Source organism: Urocitellus parryii, chromosome X (genome assembly GCF_045843805.1).
Source record: "Urocitellus parryii isolate mUroPar1 chromosome X, mUroPar1.hap1, whole genome shotgun sequence".
NCBI lineage: Eukaryota > Metazoa > Chordata > Mammalia > Rodentia > Sciuridae > Urocitellus > Urocitellus parryii.
Genome location: NC_135547.1, coordinates 2,612,454 through 2,637,200, shown reverse-complemented (window position 1 = coordinate 2,637,200; position 24,747 = coordinate 2,612,454). Strand labels below are relative to the sequence as shown.

General features: G+C 52.8%; 3 protein-coding genes across 3 annotated transcripts in view; 2 read left to right on the top strand and 1 right to left on the bottom strand.

The window, feature by feature from the left end:
* Nucleotides 1–3,253: 3,253 nt before the first annotated feature.
* Nucleotides 3,254–4,705, top strand: LOC144250830 (paraneoplastic antigen-like protein 6B). The gene is made up of 2 exons (XM_077794004.1): nt 3,254–4,312; nt 4,520–4,705. The coding sequence occupies exons 1-2, from the start codon at nt 3,254–3,256 to the stop codon at nt 4,703–4,705; spliced, it is 1,245 nt and encodes a 414-aa protein (XP_077650130.1).
* Nucleotides 4,706–17,681: 12,976 nt separating this feature from the next.
* On the bottom strand, nt 17,682–19,133 carry Pnma6a (PNMA family member 6A). Its single transcript, XM_026403510.2, has 2 exons — nt 18,075–19,133; nt 17,682–17,867 (listed from the first exon to the last, which is right to left on the bottom strand). Exons 1-2 carry the CDS (start codon nt 19,131–19,133, stop codon nt 17,682–17,684), a joined length of 1,245 nt encoding a protein of 414 aa, XP_026259295.2.
* A 154-nt stretch (nt 19,134–19,287) lies between these two features.
* The window catches only part of LOC113177664 (uncharacterized), a 47,623-nt gene continuing 42,163 nt past the window's right edge, over nt 19,288–24,747 (top strand). Inside the window, exons 1-2 of the mRNA XM_077794003.1 lie at nt 19,288–19,476; nt 19,639–19,839. Coding sequence (XP_077650129.1) covers nt 19,288–19,476; nt 19,639–19,839 — 390 coding nt within the window. The remainder of the gene's footprint in view (nt 19,477–19,638; nt 19,840–24,747) is intronic.

Sequence of the window (24,747 nt, the reverse complement as noted above, 5' to 3'; positions counted from 1 at the left end):
TTAAGAGCAATAGTGGCTTGTATCAGAACAAGCAGTCTAGGTCCTCAAGGAGAAGGGGAGGGAGCAGACACATGAAGCCAACAGAGGAAGCTGGTTTGTGAGAGAAGACACCTGTTTCTTTGTTTGCACAGTGGGTCACTGTGGACCAGACACCTGACAGTGACAACTTAGGGGAGGAAAAGTTTGTTTTGAGGTCACATTTTCAGAGGTTCAGTCCATGGCCGGCCAGCCAGCTCCCTTGCTCTGGGCCTGAGAGTGAGGAAGAACATCATGGTGGAGGGGTGAGGTGGAGGAAAGCTGCTCACTTTGTGGCAGCCGGAAAGTAGAGAGACAGACGGAGAAGCCAGAGGGACAAGATATTGTCCCCAAGGGCACAGCCCCCAGTGACCCACCCCCTCCAATCATGCCTCACCTGCCTACAGTTACCACCCAGTACAGCAGTCCTTTCAAATTATTAACTCATCAGATGGATTAATCCATGGATTAGGTTATAGCTCTCATAACGTAATGGCATCCCTTCTGAACATTCCTGCATTGACACAGGAGCTTTGGGGGGGGGCACCTCATATCCAAACCATAACCCCTAGCTTTTACCACTCCCAGCCCCCAGAAGGGGTGGAAACGCCTGGGGAGCAAGGGCAAGCCAAAGTCCAACCACAAGGTCAACTCCAATGTGATGTGCTTCTGGACAATGGCTGAGTGTTCAAAATGAGAATGCCTTCGACCTTGACGCTAGCAACTTTCTCCTGGAAACAGGCCAACAATATGTCTCTGAGATGGGGAGGAGAGGAGTAAAGGAGATTGATGGAAGAGGAACAGGGAGTGTCCGGTGAACTTGTGGGAGGATTCCCAACCTCGCCACTGACTCAGGGAATGCAAGGCACATGATGACCAGGTAGCATTTCTCCCCTTGGGATGGGCAAACGTTCAAGGCTGAAGAGACCAAAGGTTGCTCAGGCCTTGGGGCTTGCAAGGACACTCCCATGCTGCGGGTGGGAGGGAACACAGATTTAGCCATTCACGGGAGAAAACCAGTGAGTAGCACATGGTCATGGCAGTGATGGGTACAACCCAAGACCCAGCATAGCCACTTCTTGACAACGGCTATGTACACCCTGGAGCCTGCCTCACTGATGGCGGCTCAGAGAGGCACGTGGGACTTGGGCGGCAGCAGTGTCTGTAACAGCCCTACACTGGGAACAGCCCAAATGCCCCAAATGCCTCAGGGGTGGTCGGACAACCATGCTGCCCTCCGGGCCGAGACAGTGTTATGGTTTGGAAGTGAGGTGTCTCCCAAAAGCTCAGGTGTGAGACAGTGCACGAAGGTTCAGAGGAGAAATGGTTGGGTTGCGAGAACCTTAACCCAACCAGTGAATACATCCCCTGATCGGGATTAACTGAGTGGTAAGTGAAGTGGTAGGGTGAGGCTGGAGGAGGCGGGAATTGAGGCATAGCTGTGGGGTATATATTTTGTATCTGGAGAGTGGAGTCTCTCTCTCTCTCCGCTTCCTGATCACCATGTGAGCTGCTTCCCTCTCCCACTGCTTCTGCCATGATGTCCTACCTCACCTTGAGCCCCGGGGAATGCAGCCGGCTGTCCATAGCTGAGACCTCTGAAACCATGAAGGGACCCCAAATAAACTTCAACTGCCCTACACTTGTTCTGGTCAGGTCTTTCAGTGACAGCAGAGAAAAACCTGACTAAAACAGAGAGCAACGCCCCTCACCCCAAGCTCATCAAGCTGTGGAGGGCCCAGGGTGGGTGGGGGGGGTGACTTGAGCACCCTCCTCCCAGCTGAATGCCTCTTCCTACACACACTTAGGCAGAGGCCTTAGAGACCCCGGTTATGTCTCTGACAAGAAGAGGCAGGGACTCGCCAAAGGACAGGCAGTAAGATAATACAGGCCCAAGGAGAAGAAACTGGTTCAAAGCCGCAGAAACTGGTTCTTGGGCCTTGGGTCTTGGGTCTTGCAGCACGCACAGCAGGAAAGGCCTGGGCAAACCCAGGAGCTGGGTCACCCTCCTATGCGAGGGCAGTGAAGCACATAGGCCCGTGGTATACCCATCGTGCTCCAGTGGGATACGCAGTGCCAGGTAGATGGTGGACCCTCGGCAGGGTGGCATGGTGAACACACATTCCCGCACGTATCTACTTCATGGAAGCACACCTGGACCCGGTGCCCTGGCCTGGCCCAGAGACCAGAACAATCCTATCCTGGGTGGGGATGGAAAAAAGGACTGCAGGCAAAGAAGCCCCAGAGGGCCTGCTCCCCACCCCTGGCCAGAACGCAGAGCTGGTGGGCCCACCCCAGGCCGCTTCCTAGTGGACACCTTGGGCGCAGACCCCTCGCTGTGCTGGCGCCCAGGGCACATCCAGGAGGAGCAGGGGACAGGGCTGGACCCAGACGGACGCGGGACCGGGTGGGGAGAGCCAAAGGCGTGGGGTCTCCAGACACCGACACTCAGACACCCCCTCCCGGGGGGGGGGGGGGCTCCACCTGTGCCAGGGCGGGGGCGGGGGAGGGAGGAGGAGCAGGTGACGTCACCCGCGGTCCCTGGGTGCCCGCGGCGGCGGCGACAGCCCGGCCGCGTGACCCGTGCGCGCCAATGGCCCGGCGGTCTCCGGGGCGACGCGGAGGGTCCCCGCTCCACCGCCACCGCGCCCCCGCCCCGCGTCCGCACTGCAGAGAGCGGTGGCGAGCAGGCGCCGGCGCACTGGCCCACGTGCCGCGCCGGGAGAGCGAGAGCTGGACGCAGAGCCAGCGACAGGGCGAGGGAACCAGGGGCGACCGACCCCGCCGCCGCCGCCGCCGCCGCCGCCGCCGCCGCCGCCGCCGCTCTGCTCAGCCCGGAGGAGCCCGCGCAGCGGGGGCCCGGACCAGGGAGGACCCCGCCCCAGCAGGAGGTACCGTACCCCCGGGAGGGGCCGCTCGGGCCAGGGAGACCCCGCGGCCCTCCGCCCGTGCTGGCCCGGCCACAGCAGCCCCGCGGGGCGGGGGGCGGCGTGGGAGGGTGCTGGGGCCCGCGGGGACCCTCGCGGGGTGGGGCGGGGGTCGGGGCACGAGGGGCGGCTGGGGTGGGAGTGGGGGGTTGGGCATTAACCTCGCTGTCGCCCCGTTCGCATTCACAGGTTGTGGAGACCTGGGTGGGCTGCTCTCCCCGATTCCTAGGCTCCCGCCCCTGGGTGTCGTCCCCCAGCGCCAGCCTGGTCAGCCCCTAAAATCAGCCCAGCGTGGGCCGAAATTGTGGGCGATGGCGGTGACGATGCTGCAGGACTGGTGCAGGTGGATGGGCGTCAACGCTCGCAGGGGCCTGCTCATCCTGGGCATCCCGGAGGACTGTGATGAAGCTGAATTCCAAGAGTCCTTGGAGGCTGCCCTGTGGCCTATGGGCCACTTTACCGTGCTGGGCAAAGTGTTTCGCGAGGAGGATAACGCCACTGCGGCCCTGGTCGAGCTCGACCGGGAAGTCAACTATGCTTTGGTCCCTAGGGAAATCCCAGGCACCGGGGGCCCCTGGAACGTGGTCTTTGTGCCCCGTTGCTCGGGCGAGGAGTTTCTCGGTCGCGTGCTCCACTTCCTGGAGCAACAGGGGCAGACAGTGGAAAGCGTGGCCAGTGTGCTGGGTCTGGGGCTGCGCAGGGTGTGCTGGCTCCGATCTGTCAGTCAGGCGATCCAGCCCTGGGTGGAAACCGTGAGGTACCAGCGCCTGGGCCTGTTTTCCGGGAGGGACCAGCCAGCCCCTGGGGAGGAGTCCTTTGAGGCCTGGCTAGACCACACCACTGACATGCTGCATGTGTGGCAGGGGGTCTCTGAAAGGGAGAGGAGGAGGAGGCTGATCGAAGGCTTGAGAGGGACTGCCCTGCAGCTCGTGCATGGGCTCCTGGCGGAGAATCCCGCCAGGACTGCGCAGGACTGCCTGGCGGCCCTGATCCAGGTATTTGGAGACAATGAGTCCCAGGCCACGATCCGGGTGAAGTGTTTGACTGCTCAGCAGCGGCCAGGCGAGCGTCTCTCCACCTTTGTGTTGCGGCTGGAAGTCCTGTTGCAGAAAGCCATCGAGAAGGGGGCCCTGGCCAGGGCCTCTGCTGACCACGTGCGCCTGAGGCAGGTGCTCACCAGGGCCAACCTGATCGAGCCTCTGGATGAAGCCCTGAGGAAGCTGAGAATGGTTGGGAGGTCTCCCACATTCCTGGAAATGCTGGGGCTAGTTCGTGAGTCTGAGGCATGGGAGGCCAGTCTAGCCGGGAGCGTGAGGGCCCCGGCAGAGGAAGGGGCTGGTGCCCCCGCTGATGCCCAGGCAGATGCCAGGGCCAATGCTAATGCAGAGGATGAGAAGGTGGAGAAGGAGGAAGAGGAGGTGGACCAGCAGCAGCAGGAAGAGGTGGTGGTGGAGGAGGAGCAGGAGGAGGAGGAGGAGGAGGAGGGGCAAAGGGAAGACCACGGCAATGATCATGCTCCTGTGGGCCCAGGCCAGGCAGGACCCACTGAGGCCCCAGGAGGCCCTGCCCCAGCTCAGATGGGCAGTGCTTCTGATGCCAGCCCAGGAGGGCCTGGTTGTGGGCCAGAGAGCTTGGCCCAGGCAGAAGAAGAGCAGGAAGCTGAGGAGCCCGTGCTGGAGGGGCTCAAGGACATCCCAGAGGAGTCAGGAAATGAGGATGGGGCTGGGGAGACTGGCCACCCCGAGTCTGCCCCAGGTGAATAGGCTCAGAAGGCCCAGGGGCTCCTCTCCTCTCAGGCAGCAGAACCTTGGAGGGAGGGGCAGGACTCGGGCCAGGGCCTACCCTCACCCCACATCAGGAGCAGGGCCCAGGGAAGGGCTCACCCAGCCCAAACCAAGCCCCTGGATCCCCCCAGCTCCCCAAAGGGGCCCTGGCCACCACCACCACCAGACTTTTCCAGTGACCCCAAAGACCATATTTGCCACCAGAAGGAGCAAGGAGGGGTGCCCCTCCTCATGGAAGCCCCAAACCCAAACCCTGCCAGTCTAGGGCTGCAGGCCTAGAAGTGGGGAGAGGGGCTGAGGTCACCTGCCACCTGCACTGGACTGGGAGACGTCGGGGAAGAGAGTCCATCTCAAGGGTGCCAGCTGCCTGGCTCTCCCAACAGGCAAAATCCCAACCCGATTCACCGTCCCCGGGGCAGGGTGCTCCTGTCCCTGTCCCTGTCCCTGGAGGCCCACCTTATCTGTAAGCCCCCTAGTGACCCACCTCAAGCAAACGCCCACCCCCACGCTAGCCATCGTTCCTGTGCAAAGCCCCCGTGAGGTGTGTGTCAACCCCGGGCAGAGGACCGTGCCCTCGCGGCCGGCCACCCCCAGGCCCGGGCACGTGCCGTGAGCTTCCGGGCGAGCCAAGGCTCTGCTCGCTCCTGTCCAGTGTCGTGAGCTCAACCTCTGCTTTCTCGGTGTAGATCTAGGCCAGCTGCCTGCCGCTTGGCTTGTTCTCGTGGAGATGTGTGTGTGTTCTTATCTGAGCAGCTCCCCCCAGGAGGCCCTGAGCCCAGTCCCCAGGAGTCGGAGACGGGAGCCGGCGGGAAGGATGGACGGCTAGGGCGTGGTGGACGCACACCCCCTCGGTGATCAAGACCGTGGCCTCACCTCGGGCAGGAAGCACTGGACCTTAGATGGAGGGGGAGGGCCAGGGACTGTGCTTTGACGTTCCACCCCCGTTGTTCCTTGTGACTCAGTTTCCTTGGCTTGGGGGGGGGCGTGTTCCCTGTTATGCTTTCCACTGTCCTGTGACCGTTCTGTGCCAGCCATAGGGCAAGGGCCACCCCACAGCAAGTCAGCCCCTCAGGGGGCTCCCGGAATGGAAGTGAGTGTTCATTGCCAGAGGCCATTGTCCTGGCAAGAGGCAGAGCTGAGGTCCTCAGAAAGGGAGACTGTGGTGGGAGGGCCCCAGCGTGGAGATAGAGGAGGCTCCTCGTCTGCAGCCCCAGGAGGGGGAGGCCCGGGACCTGTGGCCTCGAGTGGTCGTGAAGAGTCCCTTTAGGTGTTGTCGTCACCCCTTCTCTTCAATGGTTTCTGTAAATGTTTCTCTTCAATAAATCTCATGGATGTTCCAGCCAAGTTTTTTGCTTCCTTTAGGGATGGGACAGGGTGGAATGGAGGGGACAACTTTGGCAGGGTTGAAATGTTGGGGTATGTGTGGGGCAAGGACCATGACAAGCTGTTGGGATCTTGGCTGGCTGGTTCTGGATGACAGGATGCTGTTGGTTGTGGGTGGGCACTGTCTTTCTGGCTCCCCAGGGCACTTGGGAATAAGTGGGTTAGGCATTGAAGGGAGGGCACAAGACCACAGGATTCCCAGCAGTGCACCGGGGTGGAGGCGGTGGGAATCGGGGCATCCAGGCAGGTCAGACAGGCCACGGGTGTGCTCCCGGGCTAGCAGACAAGGTCAGGGAAGGGCCGTAGAAGGGCCCTGGCATGAGGTCAGATGCCCCCAGCAGGAGCTGTGTGCAAGACCTGGAGGGCAGGGGTGACATTCTCCAAACCACTCCACCTGCTTTTTCCTTCCTCAGGTAGCCAACAGGTGGCTATTGCTAGCTCAGACCATCTCCACTGTACAGATGATGGACACAGTGTTCTAAGTATTTAAAGAGCAATGGTCAGAAAATCTGGGCTGGGCAAATCTGCTGCAGGATGTTTGCATCTAGATATACCAATAATCCTTCTATGCTGCTGACTGTAGCCATGCAGAGATGTGTCTTCAGGGACTGTGAGCACACTTGGGCAGTGGGATTGTTTTGGGGTGTGTGTAGAAGCAATAGTAGCTGACCAATCATTAGGTTATCCCTGTAGTGTCCTTGATGCACAGGCCTTGGCCTTTGTATCTGGGTCTCAGACATGTCACATTGGAGCATCTTGCAGGAACAGAGCATAGCCCCAGCTGCACTATCCTCTACCTGCCTTCTGGAGGCACTGTGGTGTGCCTGGCATATCTACCCTACGTGTTTTAGCAAGGCCATGAGTAACCCAAGTCATGTTTTTGATGCAGACATAGGAGTTTCAATTCTTCCAAAACTGCATGGGAATATTTGGAGTGTTAACAACAATAAGCACAATCTCAAAAGGCATATCATTCTCCAAATGCTACTTCTCCATTTCACTGGCATGGCAAATAAGAAAGGCATCTTGCATGATGAGCTGTGTCATGCATGCCATCTTACTACTGTAGAGCATTGGTAATGTGGCTTCTTATAGATAAAGTTCTTTTAGGCATCTGTTTTCACAATAGTGAAGTTTCATTTTCATTGAAGATCTGGTCAGACAAATGATTTTCATCCACAAACATCTTATTTAGCATTTCTGATAATCATTCAGCTGCCTTCATATAACCATGTGCAGACTCAGTGCTCACTTTCACGTTATGTAATGAACAATGACTCTAGAACTGTTTAAACCACCTGAAGCTTGCTTTATGATCACCATCATAGTGGGTTCCACCCTTTAGACATATAAGATGAAATATATGCTGTGGCCATGATCCTCATGGGGCTGCAAGGAAGATTCTGATCTTTAGAAGTTTCTTCATATCAGATATACATCCTTCCTGAATTTTTGTTATCCTTTGGGATTCAATAATGTAGGGTGTTTTTTTTAACAGTTTCCATTACTTTGTTCTTGTCCTTCAAGATGATAGCTTGCTGAGGGCCATTGCCAAGTGGGAATGACGCATCGGAATTTCCTTGCCAGCATACCCCATGTTGCTTAGAGGAAGGACTCGTGGAAATGGACTTGCCTTGGACATTCGCTGTGACATTGCATGTATGTTTGAGAAAGGTGACCCTGCTCAAGGACCAGGGTGGATCCAGGTTTAGGGTGTATCCTGCAGGTTTTAGGAAGTATCCCGCTCCTTGGGTTTAGGGCATTCCCGGTTTAGGACAATTTGGGTTTAGGGCATTCCTGGTTTAGGACAATTTGGGTTTAGGGCGTTCCCGGTTTAGGAAAATCTGAGTTTAGGGCAGTTCCAGGTTTAAGATTATTCCTGCTGGGAATAGGGCATATCCTGCTGCCTGAGTTCCCGTTGAGTTCTCGTGGGATTCAGAAAGTATTTGGGAAAAGCCTGGTGGAGTATGTGAATTTTGGGGCAGAACTTGGATTTCCCCAGAACGTGTGTAGAGTGCCGGTGTGAATTTGGGAATAAAGAATTGCTGTTTGAATCTACAAGGTGTGAGGTGGCTCATGATCTTGTGCCCAGCCAGACTGCGGCATTTGGTGGTCCGTATGCAGAATGTCTGAAACTTGGAGGTAAGTGAGATTGCTCGCCCCTGAGGGAAGGCGAGAGAATGGGTGACCATTTCAAAAAACAATGTGTTCTTGTTTTGATTTATTTCGTTTTTGTTTCAAGCTGCCTATCCCTAGAAATTTCTCAGGCAAACTGGGAAAATGGTTGGCTCAAGGTTTGAAGTTTGTCCGCCCTGAGGAAGAGAAATTTGATACATCAATTTTTTATTCAGTTTTTGTTTCATTCAGTTTCAGTTTTGTTTTGTGTTATCTTATTGGGTTGCGTTATCTTTATAATAGATTAGAAATTAGTAAAAAACAAACCGAAAAGGTGTTAAGTAAAGTGTTAGAGGTTCAGACCATGGAGAAAGACATTTTAGATCAAGCAAAAGAGAAGGTCTCTCGAGCTAGTCAGAGAGAGGAAGAAAATTTAAAGGAAAAGGGGTTATTAGGAAAAAGGCCACAACAAGAGGCTGTTACTAACTCCGTTTTATTACCAGAGGGCGTAATTCAACCAACAGCCCCACTGATGGAGACAGCTGAGTGGCCCTCAAACCCCGTCGTAGTTGATAGATGGGATCCTGAGACAGGACCTCAAAGATTAGCATGCCCTGTATTTGAACAGGGAAGAGGGCAGCGAATTCACCGTGATGTAGATTTTAAAACAGTGAAGCAGTTAAAGGAGGCTGTAACAACCTATGGTCCCCAAGCTCCCTTCATGGTAAGCATGGTCAAGTCCATTACTAACTTGGACATGACGCCAGCAGATTGGGCTAGCATGTGTAAATCTGTGCTAAATGGAGGACAATATTTGTTATGGAAGGTTGCCAATGAGGAATTTTGCACGGAAACAGCTAGGCGAAATGCAGCAGCCGGTTACCCTCAAAGAAATCTAGATATGTTGTTAGGAAAAGGACCTTATGAGGGTCAACGGCAACAAATTGAATATGATCCTAGCGTATACGCACAAATTGCTGCAGACACAGTTAGGGCATGGAAGACTTTACAAGGACATGGAGATTTACAAGGTCAGCTATCTAAGGTAATACAGAGAGCTAATGAACCTTACAGTGACTTTGTAGATAGGCTTATTCAAACAGCTGCCAAAATTTGGGGGGATAGAGAACAAGCAATGCCATTAATAAATCAACTGGCTTATGACCAAGCAAATCGTTGCTGCAGAGAGGTTATTAGACCATGGAGACATGAAGATTTAAACACATATATTAAATTATGTAGAAATATTAATGAACAAGGGCAAGTCTTGGCAGCTGCAGTACAACAAGCTTTAGATGCCAGGCCAAAAACATGCTATAATTGTGAACAAACAGGACATTTTAAAAGGAGTTGCTCCATAGGAGGAGGGTTTAACAAAACTAGAAATCAAAGGAGTAGAATACCGGGTATTTTCCCATGATGCCATAGAGGGAGACATTGGGCTAATGAATGCCATTCTCAAACCACCATAGAGGGTACTCCCTTATCAAAAAACGGACAAGGATCAGGTATTTACCCACGATATCGAGGAGAAAGGCATCAGGCTTCATTGCCAAAAAACGGACTGGGGGGCCCAATGCTCCGGGGCCCACAACCACAAATATACAGAGCACTGGAGGAACCCAGCAACACCATCAGGGTGGTGCCCAGGACACATTGTCCATTAGATCCCTCATCAGACAAACCCGAGGGAGCGCAGGGTTGGACATCTGCGCCTCTGCCAGAGCAGTACTAACTCCATAGATGGGAGTTTAAATCATTCCTACAGGAGTAAAAGGACCTCTTCCCCAAGGAACAGTAGGCTTATTATTGGGACGTAGTTCATCTACATTAAAAGGACTTATGATAAGTCCTGGGGTAATTGATCCCGATTATGTAGGTGAAATAAAAATTATAGCTAGTTCTCCAAAGGGTATATCAGTAATTTCACCTGGAGATAGAATAGCACAGTTGTTAATAATACCCAGCCTACATAATAAATTCTCTAGTCGTAGTGTAGAAAGAGGTTCCAGGGGATTAGGCTCCACAGGTGTAGATTGGGCTATGCTTTCATTAAATTTAGATTCTCGCCCAATGCTAAAACTAAATATTCAAGGACACGAGTTTAATGGTCTGCTGGACACAGGTGCTGACCTTAGCATCATATCTCGTCAAGAATGGCCAAAACATTGGCCATTACAACAAGCCACTCAAACACTTCGAGGCCTAGGAGTGGCGACTAATCCCAATAGAAGTGCAATGATATTAGATTGGAAGGATCCTGAAGGATGTGAAGGAACTATACAGCCATATGTATTGGATCACCTTCCTATAAATTTATGGGGACGAGATGTCCTAGATCAACTAGGTTTGACATTAACAAATAACATCAATCCTAATGCGCCCACTACTAGGGCTAGACAAGGTTGTAGGAAAGAAAAAAGATTAGGAGAACAAGAACAAGGTATAGCAGCACCAATTCAAATAGATCAAGGAACAGATAGACATGGGTTGGATTTTCAGAAAGGGCCACTGAGACAATCAAAATTACTTGGAAATCAGAAAGACCAGTATGGGTTCCTCAGTGGCCCTTGACTAAAGAAAAGATACAAGCAGCCCATGATCTGGTCAAACAACAATTAGCAGAAGGACATATACAACCTTCCGTATCTCCCCATAATACTCCCATTTTTGTCGTCAAAAAGAAATCTGGTAAATGGAGATTATTGCAAGATTTAAGAGCCATTAATAAGGAGATGGTTATTATGGGACCTGCTCAATCAGGGATTCCTCAATTGTCTGCTTTACCAAAAACCTGGCATGTTTTAGCTATAGATATTAAAGATTGTTTTTTTTTTCGATTCCAATTCATCCAGAGGATAGTCCACGTTTTGCATTTACTATCCCTGCACTAAATCATGAAGGTCCTGATCAGAGATATGAATGGAAAGTACTCCCTCAAGGGATGGCTAACAGTCCAACTATGTGTCAAATCTATGTTAATGAAGCAATCCAGCCACTTAGAAATCAAAATCCTGAACTACAAATATTTCACTATATGGATGATGTATTATTAGCACATAAAGATGAAAACACATTGCTGGAATGTTATGCCACACTTACAAACTTATTAAAAAATTATAATCTAGAGATAGCAATAGATAAAGTACAATTAAATTTTCCAATTAATTATTTAGGAGTTCTATTATCCTCAACCATGGTCCGTCCACCAAAAATTCAAATACGAGTAGATCAACTCAAATCGCTTAACAACTTTCAAAAGTTATTAGGAGACATAAATTGGATAAGGCCTTATCTAGGCATACCAACAGGAGAGTTGGAACCTTTATTTGATATTCTAAAAGGTCCATCAGATCCAAATTCACCCTGAATGTTAACTCCTAAAGCTAGAAAGGCATTAAAAATTATTGAAACATATATGGAAAATATGCATCTGGATAGAATTGATATAAATTTGCCTTTATTATTTATTGTACTACCAACAAAAAACATTCCTACGGGAGTATTTTGGCAAGAAGGTCCATTATTGTGGATACATTTATCTTATTCTCCTTACACTATTCTTACTAGGTATCCTGAGGCTGTAGGACAATTAATACTCAAAGGAATAAAAGCAGCAAAGGGAGTGTTTGGAATTTCTCCCAATAAAATTATTACTCCATATACTATGGATCAAATTGATGAGTTAGCTAATGAGTTAAACACTTGGGCAATAATCATGTGCATATCTAATGTTTCATTTGATAACCACTTACCATCTAATCCTTTGTTGTCTTTTTTCGCATCCTGTAGTTTTTCCAAAAATGACAAGAAAAACACCTATCATGAATGCTCCAAATATATTCACTGATGGGTCAAATAATGGTACAGCAGCAGTAGTTACCCCTGATCAAACTTTTACATTTTTAGTACCCAAACAATCAGCTCAAAAGGTAGAGCTTAATGCAGTTTTACAAGCTTTTGTGATGTTCAAAGATTCTGTATTTAATTTATTTTCTGATAGTCAATATATAGTTAATGCTATTATATCCCTTGAAGATGCTGGTAGGATTTCCCCTTCTTCTACTGTTTTCTCTTTGTTTTCCACTATACAAAGTCTAATCTGGGACAGAAAAGATCCATTCTTTATAGGAAATATTAGGGCACATACAGGATTACCTGGAGCCTTTAGTTTGGGCAATGATTTAGCAGATAAAACTACACATGACGTACATATTTTCTCTACACTAGAAGAGGCTACAAATTTTCATAAAAGATTTCATGTTAATGCTAATACTTTACAAAAGCGTTTTAAAATAACTAAGGAACAAGCCAGACACATAATAAAACAATGTCAAAATTGTGTGACCTTTTTACCACAAGTTAATCTTGGAGTCAATCCTAGAGGACTGATACCTAACCATATTTGGTAGATGGACGTCACACACTTGCCAGAATTTGGAAAATTAAAATATTTACATGTTACAGTTGATAGTTCTTCTGGATTTTTGATGGGCTCCCTTCATGCTGGAGAAAAAACTAAAGATGTTATAGCTCATTGCTTACAAAATTTTTCCACTGTGGGCTTTCCTAAACAGTTAAAAACAGATAATGGTCCTGGTTATACTTCTACCTCTTTTAAACAATTTTGCTCATCTTTTGGTATTACTCATATAACAGGAATCCCATACAATCCACAGGGACAAGGCATAGTTGAAAGAGCTCATCAAACTATTAAAACGTACTTATTAAAGCAAAAAGAGGGAATTGCAAAGGGGTATATATCCCCCAAAGATAAACTTAAATTAACCCTTTTTACTCTAAACTTTCTAAATTTGGATTCATCAGGACTTAGTGCTGGGGAAAGGCACATGTGTCCAAAAAATGTACATAAGCCTAAGGTACTTTGGAAAGATATTTTAACAGGACAATGGAAAGGTGCTGACCCAGTGATTGTCTGGAGTCGGGGGTCCGTTTGTATTTTTCCACAGGGAGAACAGCAGCGGATTTGGATTCCAGAGAGATTAACTAAAGCAATTTCTACAGAAAAAGAAGATGATTTGACTCAAATCCATAACAGCTGATATCCAGAGCTCCAGCTTGGCTATTCTTACATCTGTGACAGTGATTAACCAGGATGTTTTGTTCGATATCTATTTTATTATTGCATTTTTCCCACATCATAAAGTTCTATTTTATTTTTTGAGCTCATACAAACCTAGGTTAATGTTTTTCTGATCAGTTTTATTTTTTGACTGTGGAGTTTTTAAACATTGCAATGGAGATTTCACCTAGGTAAAGCTACAAGGCCTTTACTATTGTCTTATGTGTTGTATGTTATGTGTGCACACTTCTGTTTTGTATTGTATGTCTGTATGTGTGTATGTCCATATTTCATATATGAGGAGTGTTCATGAAAAAATGGATCCGAATTTTTTTTATTCACGTGATTTTAATGGTTTAATTTAAATTAGGTAAACAGCTGTTAAGGATTGTTTTTAAAGGTGGTTAACAGATCTGTTTGTTTACTAATTTAAATTAGGTAAATAGCTGTTAAGGATTGTTTTTAGAGGAGGTTAACAGATCTGTTTGTTTACTTTCACCTTTCCTTCTCATTATATTTAATAATTCTGTTCAGGATAATGTCTCTTTAGCATCATTGCCAGAATTCCCATCTCCACCCCAGTGCCGGTGAAGACTAAGATAAAACCAAACTACAGCTTCTATGATAGCTATCACAGTAAACTGTATAAACTGATGCATCAATGAATATAACTCAACAAGTAATGCTCAATCAAGGACTCGATTTACTTTGGGAGGAAATGGACATATTGATAGACTCCTCTGATTTGAACTGCTTGCAGAACTTGCCTGGACTATATATCAGTTGTATGCATTGTGAACTATCATCTGGTGCAGCGAATTGTGGTAGTGCTGGCATATCTTTGCTGATGGTGTCACCAGTGATGCAATTTTTCCAAAGGAGCCGTCAATTGGCTTGGTGTCGTGGCATTTCTGTATCCTCCTCCCTTCTACTAGTGATGGTCTAAAATTTGGGGGCCAACAGAGGTGAGGCAAAGAACCTCACCCCCCCACACTGGCACCAAGGCTAAATTTGGGGGCCAACAGAGGTGAGGCAAGAACCTCACCCCCCCACTGGTGCATAGGCCTATCCACAAGTATGGCTGTATACTGGACCGGTAGTCAGTGAGGGGTATGATCCAATTGCAGTGGTATCAACCTAAGACAGGAGGCTGACGCCTAGAGGTCAGTTTTTCCCATGACGGGTAAGAACCGTATGTTGAATTGGACAACCTACCAGGCACAGTCCTTAAGCCACATTGCTTGTTGTTTAATTAATCAGAAGGGGGGAGATGCTAAGGGCCATTGCCAAGTAGGAATGACGCATCGAAATTTCCTTGCCAGCATACCCCATGTTGCTTAGAGGAAGGACTTGTGGAAATGGACTTGCCTTGGACATTCGCTGTGACATTGCATGTATGTTTGAGAAAGGTGACCCTGCTCAAGGACCAGGGTGGATCCAGGTTTAGGGTGTATCCTGCAGGTTTTAGGAAGTATCCCGCTCCTTGGGTTTAGGGCGTTCCCGGTTTAGGACAATCTGGGTTTAGGGCAGTTCCAGGTTTAAGGTTATTCCTGCTGGGAATAGGGCATATCCTGCTGCCTGAGTTCCCGTTGAGTTCTCGTGGGATTCAGAAAGTATTTGGGATTCAAAGCTTGGTGGAGTACATGAATTTGGGCCCAGAACTTGGATTTCCCCAGAACGTGTGTAGAGGCCGGTGTGAGTTTGGGAATAAAGAATTGCTGTTTGAATCTACAAAGCTGTGAGTGGCTCGTGATCTTGTGCCCAGCCAGACTGCGGCAATAGCTATGGTGAAATGGGACATGAATTGAGAGAAATAATGATCACTGATGTGCCACATCAGTCCTATGTTGTGTTCTCTTTCATTTCCCTATCAACCACCAATATAGCCCCTTACTGATAACATTACAGAGGACATTCTATTCTCAGTGGCCATGATGAATAAAACAACAGATTATCTCAAGCACAGGAGAAAATGGTGCAATCAACAGACACAGTAAATAAGAGGTGTGTGCTCTTACATTATAATGATACACACACACACAAACGCATATGGAATATACATTTAAATGATAAAATATACAGTAAATACAAAAATCAGAGATATTTATTATCATTATCAATCACTATGTCCTATACATATTTTCATGTGTTATACTTTATGAACCTGGCAGCAGATAAGGCTTACGTACACAGGCATTGCCACAAACTCTAGGGTTACAAAAGCATGGTTCCAAAATTACTACATGACACAAATTTTTTAGCTGCATTGTAATATTATTATTATTTTTGAATTTTTTTAATATTTATTTTTTAGTTTTCGGCGGAAACAACATCTTTGTATGTGGTGCTGAGGATCGAACCCAGGCCGCACGCATGCCAGGTGAGCACGCTACCGCTTGAGCCACATCCCCAGCCCCTGCATTGTAATAGTGTGGGAATACCTTCTTACATACCATTGGTTATTGACAGAAATGTTCTAACATGAAATATGATTTAATTTTTTTAATATTTATTTTTTTAGTTTTAGGTTTACACAATATATTTACATTTATGTGATGCTGACGATCGAACCCACAGCCTCATGCATGCTAGGCAAGCACTATACAATTGAGCCACCACCACATAGCTCCTAGCGGGGACATCTGACCTCATGCCAGGGCCCTTCTACGGCCCTTCCCTGACCTTGTCTGCTAGCCCGGGAGCACACCCGTGGCCTGTCTGACCTGCCTGGATGCCCCGATTCCCACCGCCTCCACCCCGGTGCACTGCTGGGAATCCTGTGGTCTTGTGCCCTCCCTTCAATGCCTAACCCACTTATTCCCAAGTGCCCTGGGGAGCCAGAAAGACAGTGCCCACCCACAACCAACAGCATCCTGTCATCCAGAACCAGCCAGCCAAGATCCCAACAGCTTGTCATGGTCCTTGCCCCACACATACCCCAACATTTCAACCCTGCCAAAGTTGTCCCCTCCATTCCACCCTGTCCCATCCCTAAAGGAAGCAAAAAACTTGGCTGGAACATCCATGAGATTTATTGAAGAGAAACATTTACAGAAACCATTGAAGAGAAGGGGTGACGACAACACCTAAAGGGACTCTTCACGACCACTCGAGGCCACAGGTCCCGGGCCTCCCCCTCCTGGGGCTGCAGACGAGGAGCCTCCTCTATCTCCACGCTGGGGCCCTCCCACCACAGTCTCCCTTTCTGAGGACCTCAGCTCTGCCTCTTGCCAGGACAATGGCCTCTGGCAATGAACACTCACTTCCATTCCGGGAGCCCCCTGAGGGGCTGACTTGCTGTGGGGTGGCCCTTGCCCTATGGCTGGCACAGAACGGTCACAGGACAGTGGAAAGCATAACAGGGAACACGCCCCCCCCCAAGCCAAGGAAACTGAGTCACAAGGAACAACGGGGGTGGAACGTCAAAGCACAGTCCCTGGCCCTCCCCCTCCATCTAAGGTCCAGTGCTTCCTGCCCGAGGTGAGGCCACGGTCTTGATCACCGAGGGGGTGTGCGTCCACCACGCCCTAGCCGTCCATCCTTCCCGCCGGCTCCCGTCTCCGACTCCTGGGGACTGGGCTCAGGGCCTCCTGGGGGGAGCTGCTCAGATAAGAACACACACACATCTCCACGAGAACAAGCCAAGCGGCAGGCAGCTGGCCTAGATCTACACCGAGAAAGCAGAGGTTGAGCTCACGACACTGGACAGGAGCGAGCAGAGCCTTGGCTCGCCCGGAAGCTCACGGCACGTGCCCGGGCCTGGGGGTGGCCGGCCGCGAGGGCACGGTCCTCTGCCCGGGGTTGACACACACCTCACGGGGGCTTTGCACAGGAACGATGGCTAGCGTGGGGGTGGGCGTTTGCTTGAGGTGGGTCACTAGGGGGCTTACAGATAAGGTGGGCCTCCAGGGACAGGGACAGGGACAGGAGCACCCTGCCCCGGGGACGGTGAATCGGGTTGGGATTTTGCCTGTTGGGAGAGCCAGGCAGCTGGCACCCTTGAGATGGACTCTCTTCCCCGACGTCTCCCAGTCCAGTGCAGGTGGCAGGTGACCTCAGCCCCTCTCCCCACTTCTAGGCCTGCAGCCCTAGACTGGCAGGGTTTGGGTTTGGGGCTTCCATGAGGAGGGGCACCCCTCCTTGCTCCTTCTGGTGGCAAATATGGTCTTTGGGGTCACTGGAAAAGTCTGGTGGTGGTGGTGGCCAGGGCCCCTTTGGGGAGCTGGGGGGATCCAGGGGCTTGGTTTGGGCTGGGTGAGCCCTTCCCTGGGCCCTGCTCCTGATGTGGGGTGAGGGTAGGCCCTGGCCCGAGTCCTGCCCCTCCCTCCAAGGTTCTGCTGCCTGAGAGGAGAGGAGCCCCTGGGCCTTCTGAGCCTATTCACCTGGGGCAGACTCGGGGTGGCCAGTCTCCCCAGCCCCATCCTCATTTCCTGACTCCTCTGGGATGTCCTTGAGCCCCTCCAGCACGGGCTCCTCAGCTTCCTGCTCTTCTTCTGCCTGGGCCAAGCTCTCTGGCCCACAACCAGGCCCTCCTGGGCTGGCATCAGAAGCACTGCCCATCTGAGCTGGGGCAGGGCCTCCTGGGGCCTCAGTGGGTCCTGCCTGGCCTGGGCCCACAGGAGCATGATCATTGCCGTGGTCTTCCCTTTGCCCCTCCTCCTCCTCCTCCTCCTCCTGCTCCTCCTCCACCACCACCTCTTCCTGCTGCTGCTGGTCCACCTCCTCTTCCTCCTTCTCCACCTTCTCATCCTCTGCATTAGCATTGGCCCTGGCATCTGCCTGGGCATCAGCGGGGGCACCAGCCCCTTCCTCTGCCGGGGCCCTCACGCTCCCGGCTAGACTGGCCTCCCATGCCTCAGACTCACGAACTAGCCCCAGCATTTCCAGGAATGTGGGAGACCTCCCAACCATTCTCAGCTTCCTCAGGGCTTCATCCAGAGGCTCGATCAGGTTGGCCCTGGTGAGCACCTGCCTCAGGCGCACGTGGTCAGCAGAGGCCCTGGCCAGGGCCCCCTTCTCGATGGCTTTCTGCAACAGGACTTCCAGCCGCAACACAAAGGTGGAGAGACGCTCGCCTGGCCGCTGCTGAGCAGTCAAACACTTCACCCGGATCGTGGCCTGGGACTCATTGTCTCCAAATACCTGGATCAGGGCCGCCAGGCAGTCCTGCGCAGTCCTGGCGGGATTCTCCGCCAGGAGCCCATGCACGAGCTGCAGGGCAGTCCCTCTCAAGCCTTCGATCAGCCTCCTCCTCCTCTCCCTTTCAGAGACCCCCTGCCACACATGCAGCATGTCAGTGGTGTGGTCTAGCCAGGCCTCAAAGGACTCCTCCCCAGGGGCTGGCTGGTCCCTCCCGGAAAACAGGCCCAGGCGCTGGTACCTCACGGTTTCCACCCAGGGCTGGATCGCCTGACTGACAGATCGGAGCCAGCACACCCTGCGCAGCCCCAGACCCAGCACACTGGCCACGCTTTCCACTGTCTGCCCCTGTTGCTCCAGGAAGTGGAGCACGCGACCGAGAAACTCCTCGCCCGAGCAACGGGGCACAAAGACCACGTTCCAGGGGCCCCCGGTGCCTGGGATTTCCCTAGGGACCAAAGCATAGTTGACTTCCCGGTCGAGCTCGACCAGGGCCGCAGTGGCGTTATCCTCCTCGCGAAACACTTTGCCCAGCACGGTAAAGTGGCCCATAGGCCACAGGGCAGCCTCCAAGGACTCTTGGAATTCAGCTTCATCACAGTCCTCCGGGATGCCCAGGATGAGCAGGCCCCTGCGAGCGTTGACGCCCATCCACCTGCACCAGTCCTGCAGCATCGTCACCGCCATCGCCCACAATTTCGGCCCACGCTGGGCTGATTTTAGGGGCTGACCAGGCTGGCGCTGGGGGACGACACCCAGGGGCGGGAGCCTAGGAATCGGGGAGAGCAGCCCACCCAGGTCTCCACAACCTGTGAATGCGAACGGGGCGACAGCGAGGTTAATGCCCAACCCCCCACTCCCACCCCAGCCGCCCCTCGTGCCCCGACCCCCGCCCCACCCCGCGAGGGTCCCCGCGGGCCCCAGCACCCTCCCACGCCGCCCCCCGCCCCGCGGGGCTGCTGTGGCCGGGCCAGCACGGGCGGAGGGCCGCGGGGTCTCCCTGGCCCGAGCGGCCCCTCCCGGGGGTACGGTACCTCCTGCTGGGGCGGGGTCCTCCCTGGTCCGGGCCCCCGCTGCGCGGGCTCCTCCGGGCTGAGCAGAGCGGCGGCGGCGGCGGCGGCGGCGGCGGCGGCGGCGGCGGCGGGGTCGGTCGCCCCTGGTTCCCTCGCCCTGTCGCTGGCTCTGCGTCCAGCTCTCGCTCTCCCGGCGCGGCACGTGGGCCAGTGCGCCGGCGCCTGCTCGCCACCGCTCTCTGCAGTGCGGACGCGGGGCGGGGGCGCGGTGGCGGTGGAGCGGGGACCCTCCGCGTCGCCCCGGAGACCGCCGGGCCATTGGCGCGCACGGGTCACGCGGCCGGGCTGTCGCCGCCGCCGCGGGCACCCAGGGACCGCGGGTGACGTCACCTGCTCCTCCTCCCTCCCCCGCCCCCGCCCTGGCACAGGTGGAGCCCCCCCCCCCCCCGGGAGGGGGTGTCTGAGTGTCGGTGTCTGGAGACCCCACGCCTTTGGCTCTCCCCACCCGGTCCCGCGTCCGTCTGGGTCCAGCCCTGTCCCCTGCTCCTCCTGGATGTGCCCTGGGCGCCAGCACAGCGAGGGGTCTGCGCCCAAGGTGTCCACTAGGAAGCGGCCTGGGGTGGGCCCACCAGCTCTGCGTTCTGGCCAGGGGTGGGGAGCAGGCCCTCTGGGGCTTCTTTGCCTGCAGTCCTTTTTTCCATCCCCACCCAGGATAGGATTGTTCTGGTCTCTGGGCCAGGCCAGGGCACCGGGTCCAGGTGTGCTTCCATGAAGTAGATACGTGCGGGAATGTGTGTTCACCATGCCACCCTGCCGAGGGTCCACCATCTACCTGGCACTGCGTATCCCACTGGAGCACGATGGGTATACCACGGGCCTATGTGCTTCACTGCCCTCGCATAGGAGGGTGACCCAGCTCCTGGGTTTGCCCAGGCCTTTCCTGCTGTGCGTGCTGCAAGACCCAAGACCCAAGGCCCAAGAACCAGTTTCTGCGGCTTTGAACCAGTTTCTTCTCCTTGGGCCTGTATTATCTTACTGCCTGTCCTTTGGCGAGTCCCTGCCTCTTCTTGTCAGAGACATAACCGGGGTCTCTAAGGCCTCTGCCTAAGTGTGTGTAGGAAGAGGCATTCAGCTGGGAGGAGGGTGCTCAAGTCACCCCCCCCACCCACCCTGGGCCCTCCACAGCTTGATGAGCTTGGGGTGAGGGGCGTTGCTCTCTGTTTTAGTCAGGTTTTTCTCTGCTGTCACTGAAAGACCTGACCAGAACAAGTGTAGGGCAGTTGAAGTTTATTTGGGGTCCCTTCATGGTTTCAGAGGTCTCAGCTATGGACAGCCGGCTGCATTCCCCGGGGCTCAAGGTGAGGTAGGACATCATGGCAGAAGCAGTGGGAGAGGGAAGCAGCTCACATGGTGATCAGGAAGCGGAGAGAGAGAGAGACTCCACTCTCCAGATACAAAATATATACCCCACAGCTATGCCTCAATTCCCGCCTCCTCCAGCCTCACCCTACCACTTCACTTACCACTCAGTTAATCCCGATCAGGGGATGTATTCACTGGTTGGGTTAAGGTTCTCGCAACCCAACCATTTCTCCTCTGAACCTTCGTGCACTGTCTCACACCTGAGCTTTTGGGAGACACCTCACTTCCAAACCATAACACTGTCTCGGCCCGGAGGGCAGCATGGTTGTCCGACCACCCCTGAGGCATTTGGGGCATTTGGGCTGTTCCCAGTGTAGGGCTGTTACAGACACTGCTGCCGCCCAAGTCCCACGTGCCTCTCTGAGCCGCCATCAGTGAGGCAGGCTCCAGGGTGTACATAGCCGTTGTCAAGAAGTGGCTATGCTGGGTCTTGGGTTGTACCCATCACTGCCATGACCATGTGCTACTCACTGGTTTTCTCCCGTGAATGGCTAAATCTGTGTTCCCTCCCACCCGCAGCATGGGAGTGTCCTTGCAAGCCCCAAGGCCTGAGCAACCTTTGGTCTCTTCAGCCTTGAACGTTTGCCCATCCCAAGGGGAGAAATGCTACCTGGTCATCATGTGCCTTGCATTCCCTGAGTCAGTGGCGAGGTTGGGAATCCTCCCACAAGTTCACCGGACACTCCCTGTTCCTCTTCCATCAATCTCCTTTACTCCTCTCCTCCCCATCTCAGAGACATATTGTTGGCCTGTTTCCAGGAGAAAGTTGCTAGCGTCAAGGTCGAAGGCATTCTCATTTTGAACACTCAGCCATTGTCCAGAAGCACATCACATTGGAGTTGACCTTGTGGTTGGACTTTGGCTTGCCCTTGCTCCCCAGGCGTTTCCACCCCTTCTGGGGGCTGGGAGTGGTAAAAGCTAGGGGTTATGGTTTGGATATGAGGTGCCCCCCCCAAAGCTCCTGTGTCAATGCAGGAATGTTCAGAAGGGATGCCATTACGTTATGAGAGCTATAACCTAATCCATGGATTAATCCATCTGATGAGTTAATAATTTGAAAGGACTGCTGTACTGGGTGGTAACTGTAGGCAGGTGAGGCATGATTGGAGGGGGTGGGTCACTGGGGGCTGTGCCCTTGGGGACAATATCTTGTCCCTCTGGCTTCTCCGTCTGTCTCTCTACTTTCCGGCTGCCACAAAGTGAGCAGCTTTCCTCCACCTCACCCCTCCACCATGATGTTCTTCCTCACTCTCAGGCCCAGAGCAAGGGAGCTGGCTGGCCGGCCATGGACTGAACCTCTGAAAATGTGACCTCAAAACAAACTTTTCCTCCCCTAAGTTGTCACTGTCAGGTGTCTGGTCCACAGTGACCCACTGTGCAAACAAAGAAACAGGTGTCTTCTCTCACAAACCAGCTTCCTCTGTTGGCTTCATGTGTCTGCTCCCTCCCCTTCTCCTTGAGGACCTAGACTGCTTGTTCTGATACAAGCCACTATTGCTCTTAACACCCACCGTGAGAATTTCTGTCTCCTCGACCTCAGTGTTAGACTCGCCATGGCTTATACCACATGCCACCCTCTTTCTTGGTTTCAGCCATGATGTTTCTGGGGTCCTTCTCTAGGGAGAGCACTCCCATGGAAATATTCTTGGGGTGGGTCTAGTGTCACCAACTGGCCCAGCATTTGTCCTGTTTTCAGCCTCACCTCTTTCTACTCTCCCTCTCTTCCCACCTTCTCCCTCCTTCCCTTCCCTGCTGACTCCAAGCCCAAGACTCTGGCTCTGTCTGGGGTATGGGTGTGGGCTCAGCTCCCTGCATCCTCACGGGGGCTTGAGCTGTGACACCTCAGCTGTCTTTCCTTTGTCACTTCTCTGCCCCATTGTCTCCACCTCTCAGCAGGCTTGGCTCTCCTGGCTTCCCCAACCCTTTCCTTCCCTGGTTTCTGGAACCACCCATTCCCGCCCTTCAGATTGACCTCCTCCCTCTCTGCTGGCTTTTACTTTGTTTGTCCTTGGACCTTCCCTGCCCAACCCCTTTTCCTCCTCCTCATTTGCTGGGGCTCAGCATGGTGGAGGAGGGTTCCCAGGCTCAGCCCAGGGACATTCAGTGCCTCTAAGGGATCTTCCGTGTCTGGACACAAGCTCTCCCCTGAGCTCCACACATGTGCATCAAACTGCCCACTTGGATGCCCCCTGGGAATTTCGGAATTCAGGTGTGCAAACTGGAGCGCTTTGCCCCTCTCAGTGCACTTGCTCCTACCCCAGATTTCCCCAGCTGCATCACCACCAGGTAGGGCTCCTCTTCCACCTGCTTGCTCAAGCTAAGATGGATGGCAGGATTCCTTCCCTCCTCTCCTTTATTTCTCACCCCCAGATCCAACCTGTCATAGTCTCTACTCTACTCCCCAATCCCCATGGCAACTGGGGAGATCTAGCTCTTGGCAACACCACCAGACCCTGTTCTTCCCCTTGAGGTGTACTCCCCCTGGGTCCCCATCTCCTTAGAGTGAACCCAAGGTCCCCACCCTTGTCGGCGGCCCTGCCTCACCCCTCACAGTTGGCTTTCTCTTAGGGTCCTCCTCCCCTGCCACTATTCCCGAGCCCCTCTCATCTGATGCCTGCTGAATTGGCCCTTTGGGCTGGCCCCCAGCACACTCAGCTCATCCCTACCTTCAGCCTTTGCCTTCCCTCCTTCCTCTGTGTGCCACGCTCCACCCCACCCCACCCTACCCCAAGAGCTGCCCATGGTGGCAGCCTCCTCTTCTTCAGGTTCTTCCTCCTCTTGGTTCAGCAGATCCTCCCCCTTCTCCCACGGACTTCCTCTGCCTGGCCACACTAGTGGACCTCAGAATCCTCTCTGTTCATGTTCTTACTGGTGGCACTGATTTGCATGTCACCACCAGATAGATGCTTTCAGGTTTCAGGGGCTCCCTCCCCAGATGGCAAGCTGGCACCCCACCAGAAGGGGACTCGCCTGTACGTCCTCGTCCATTTGTGCTGCTGTAACACAACACCGGAATCCGGGTAATTTGTAAAGAAAAGATATTGATCTCTCACAGTTCTGGACCCAGGGCAGTTCCTCTCTGCCTAGGCTGGGGATTGAGATCCCCTTTACAGCACGTGCAGCCCACCCCTGGGCTTGCAGTGAGCTTGCAGCCAGCTAAATTCCATTGGCATATTTTCTCCCCATGCTTCCTTCCAGCTGCCAGGATCCCCCGCCCTGTGCGTGTGCCAATGGCTCTCCCAACCCAAGGGGTGGGCTCGCTTTCCTCTTTAGGCAGCATCCTGAGGGGGAAGCTGGCTCCTCTCTCCAGGAATCTGCAAGATGCAGACCCTGTCCGAGTCCCCTGCCCCTGCTCTCTCTGCTCTCTGAGCCTGCCAGGCCTGCCCACTGCAGCTGTGGGGTTTGGCGATGCCTCAGGAGTTGACCAGCGTTTATGGGCAGGGCCACAGCTTCCAGGAGAGAGGCCTTCAGATGGTTGCACCTGGTCACGGTGACTTGTGCGCCTGTCTGCAGCTGGGGGACTCCGTGGTTCTGGTTTCCTGAGTGTTATGGGTTCAATTGGGCACCCCCTCACTTCCCGCAAATTCATATGGGGATGTCCTAGCGCCCACTACCTCAGGATGTGACCTTATTGGGAGATAGGGTCGCTGCAGTTGTAACTTGTTAAATTTAGACGAGGTCATACTGGAAGAGGGTGGGCCTCCGCTCCAAGATGACTGATGTCCTTGTGGAAAGGGCCAGTTTGGATACAGAGACAGACTCGAACCCAAGGCAGTCTTTGTTACTTGCCAAGTGAATTTTAGAGTGAAGCTGCCTTCAGCCAAGGAATACCTCTGGCCACCAGGAACTGACTGGAAGGAATGCAA

What these genes read in the sequence shown, in the direction of transcription:
- LOC144250830 (XM_077794004.1), top strand. Translation starts at nt 3,254, where the DNA reads ATGGCGGTGACGATGCTGCAGGACTGGTGCAGGTGGATGGGCGTCAAC. An exon ending in ATGCCCAGGCAGATGCCAGG is followed by an intron (nt 4,313 to 4,519) that starts GCCAATGCTAAT and finishes GCCCCAGCTCAG; the next exon opens with ATGGGCAGTGCTTCTGATGC.
- Pnma6a (XM_026403510.2), bottom strand. Translation starts at nt 19,133, where the DNA reads ATGGCGGTGACGATGCTGCAGGACTGGTGCAGGTGGATGGGCGTCAAC. An exon ending in ATGCCCAGGCAGATGCCAGG is followed by an intron (nt 17,868 to 18,074) that starts GCCAATGCTAAT and finishes GCCCCAGCTCAG; the next exon opens with ATGGGCAGTGCTTCTGATGC.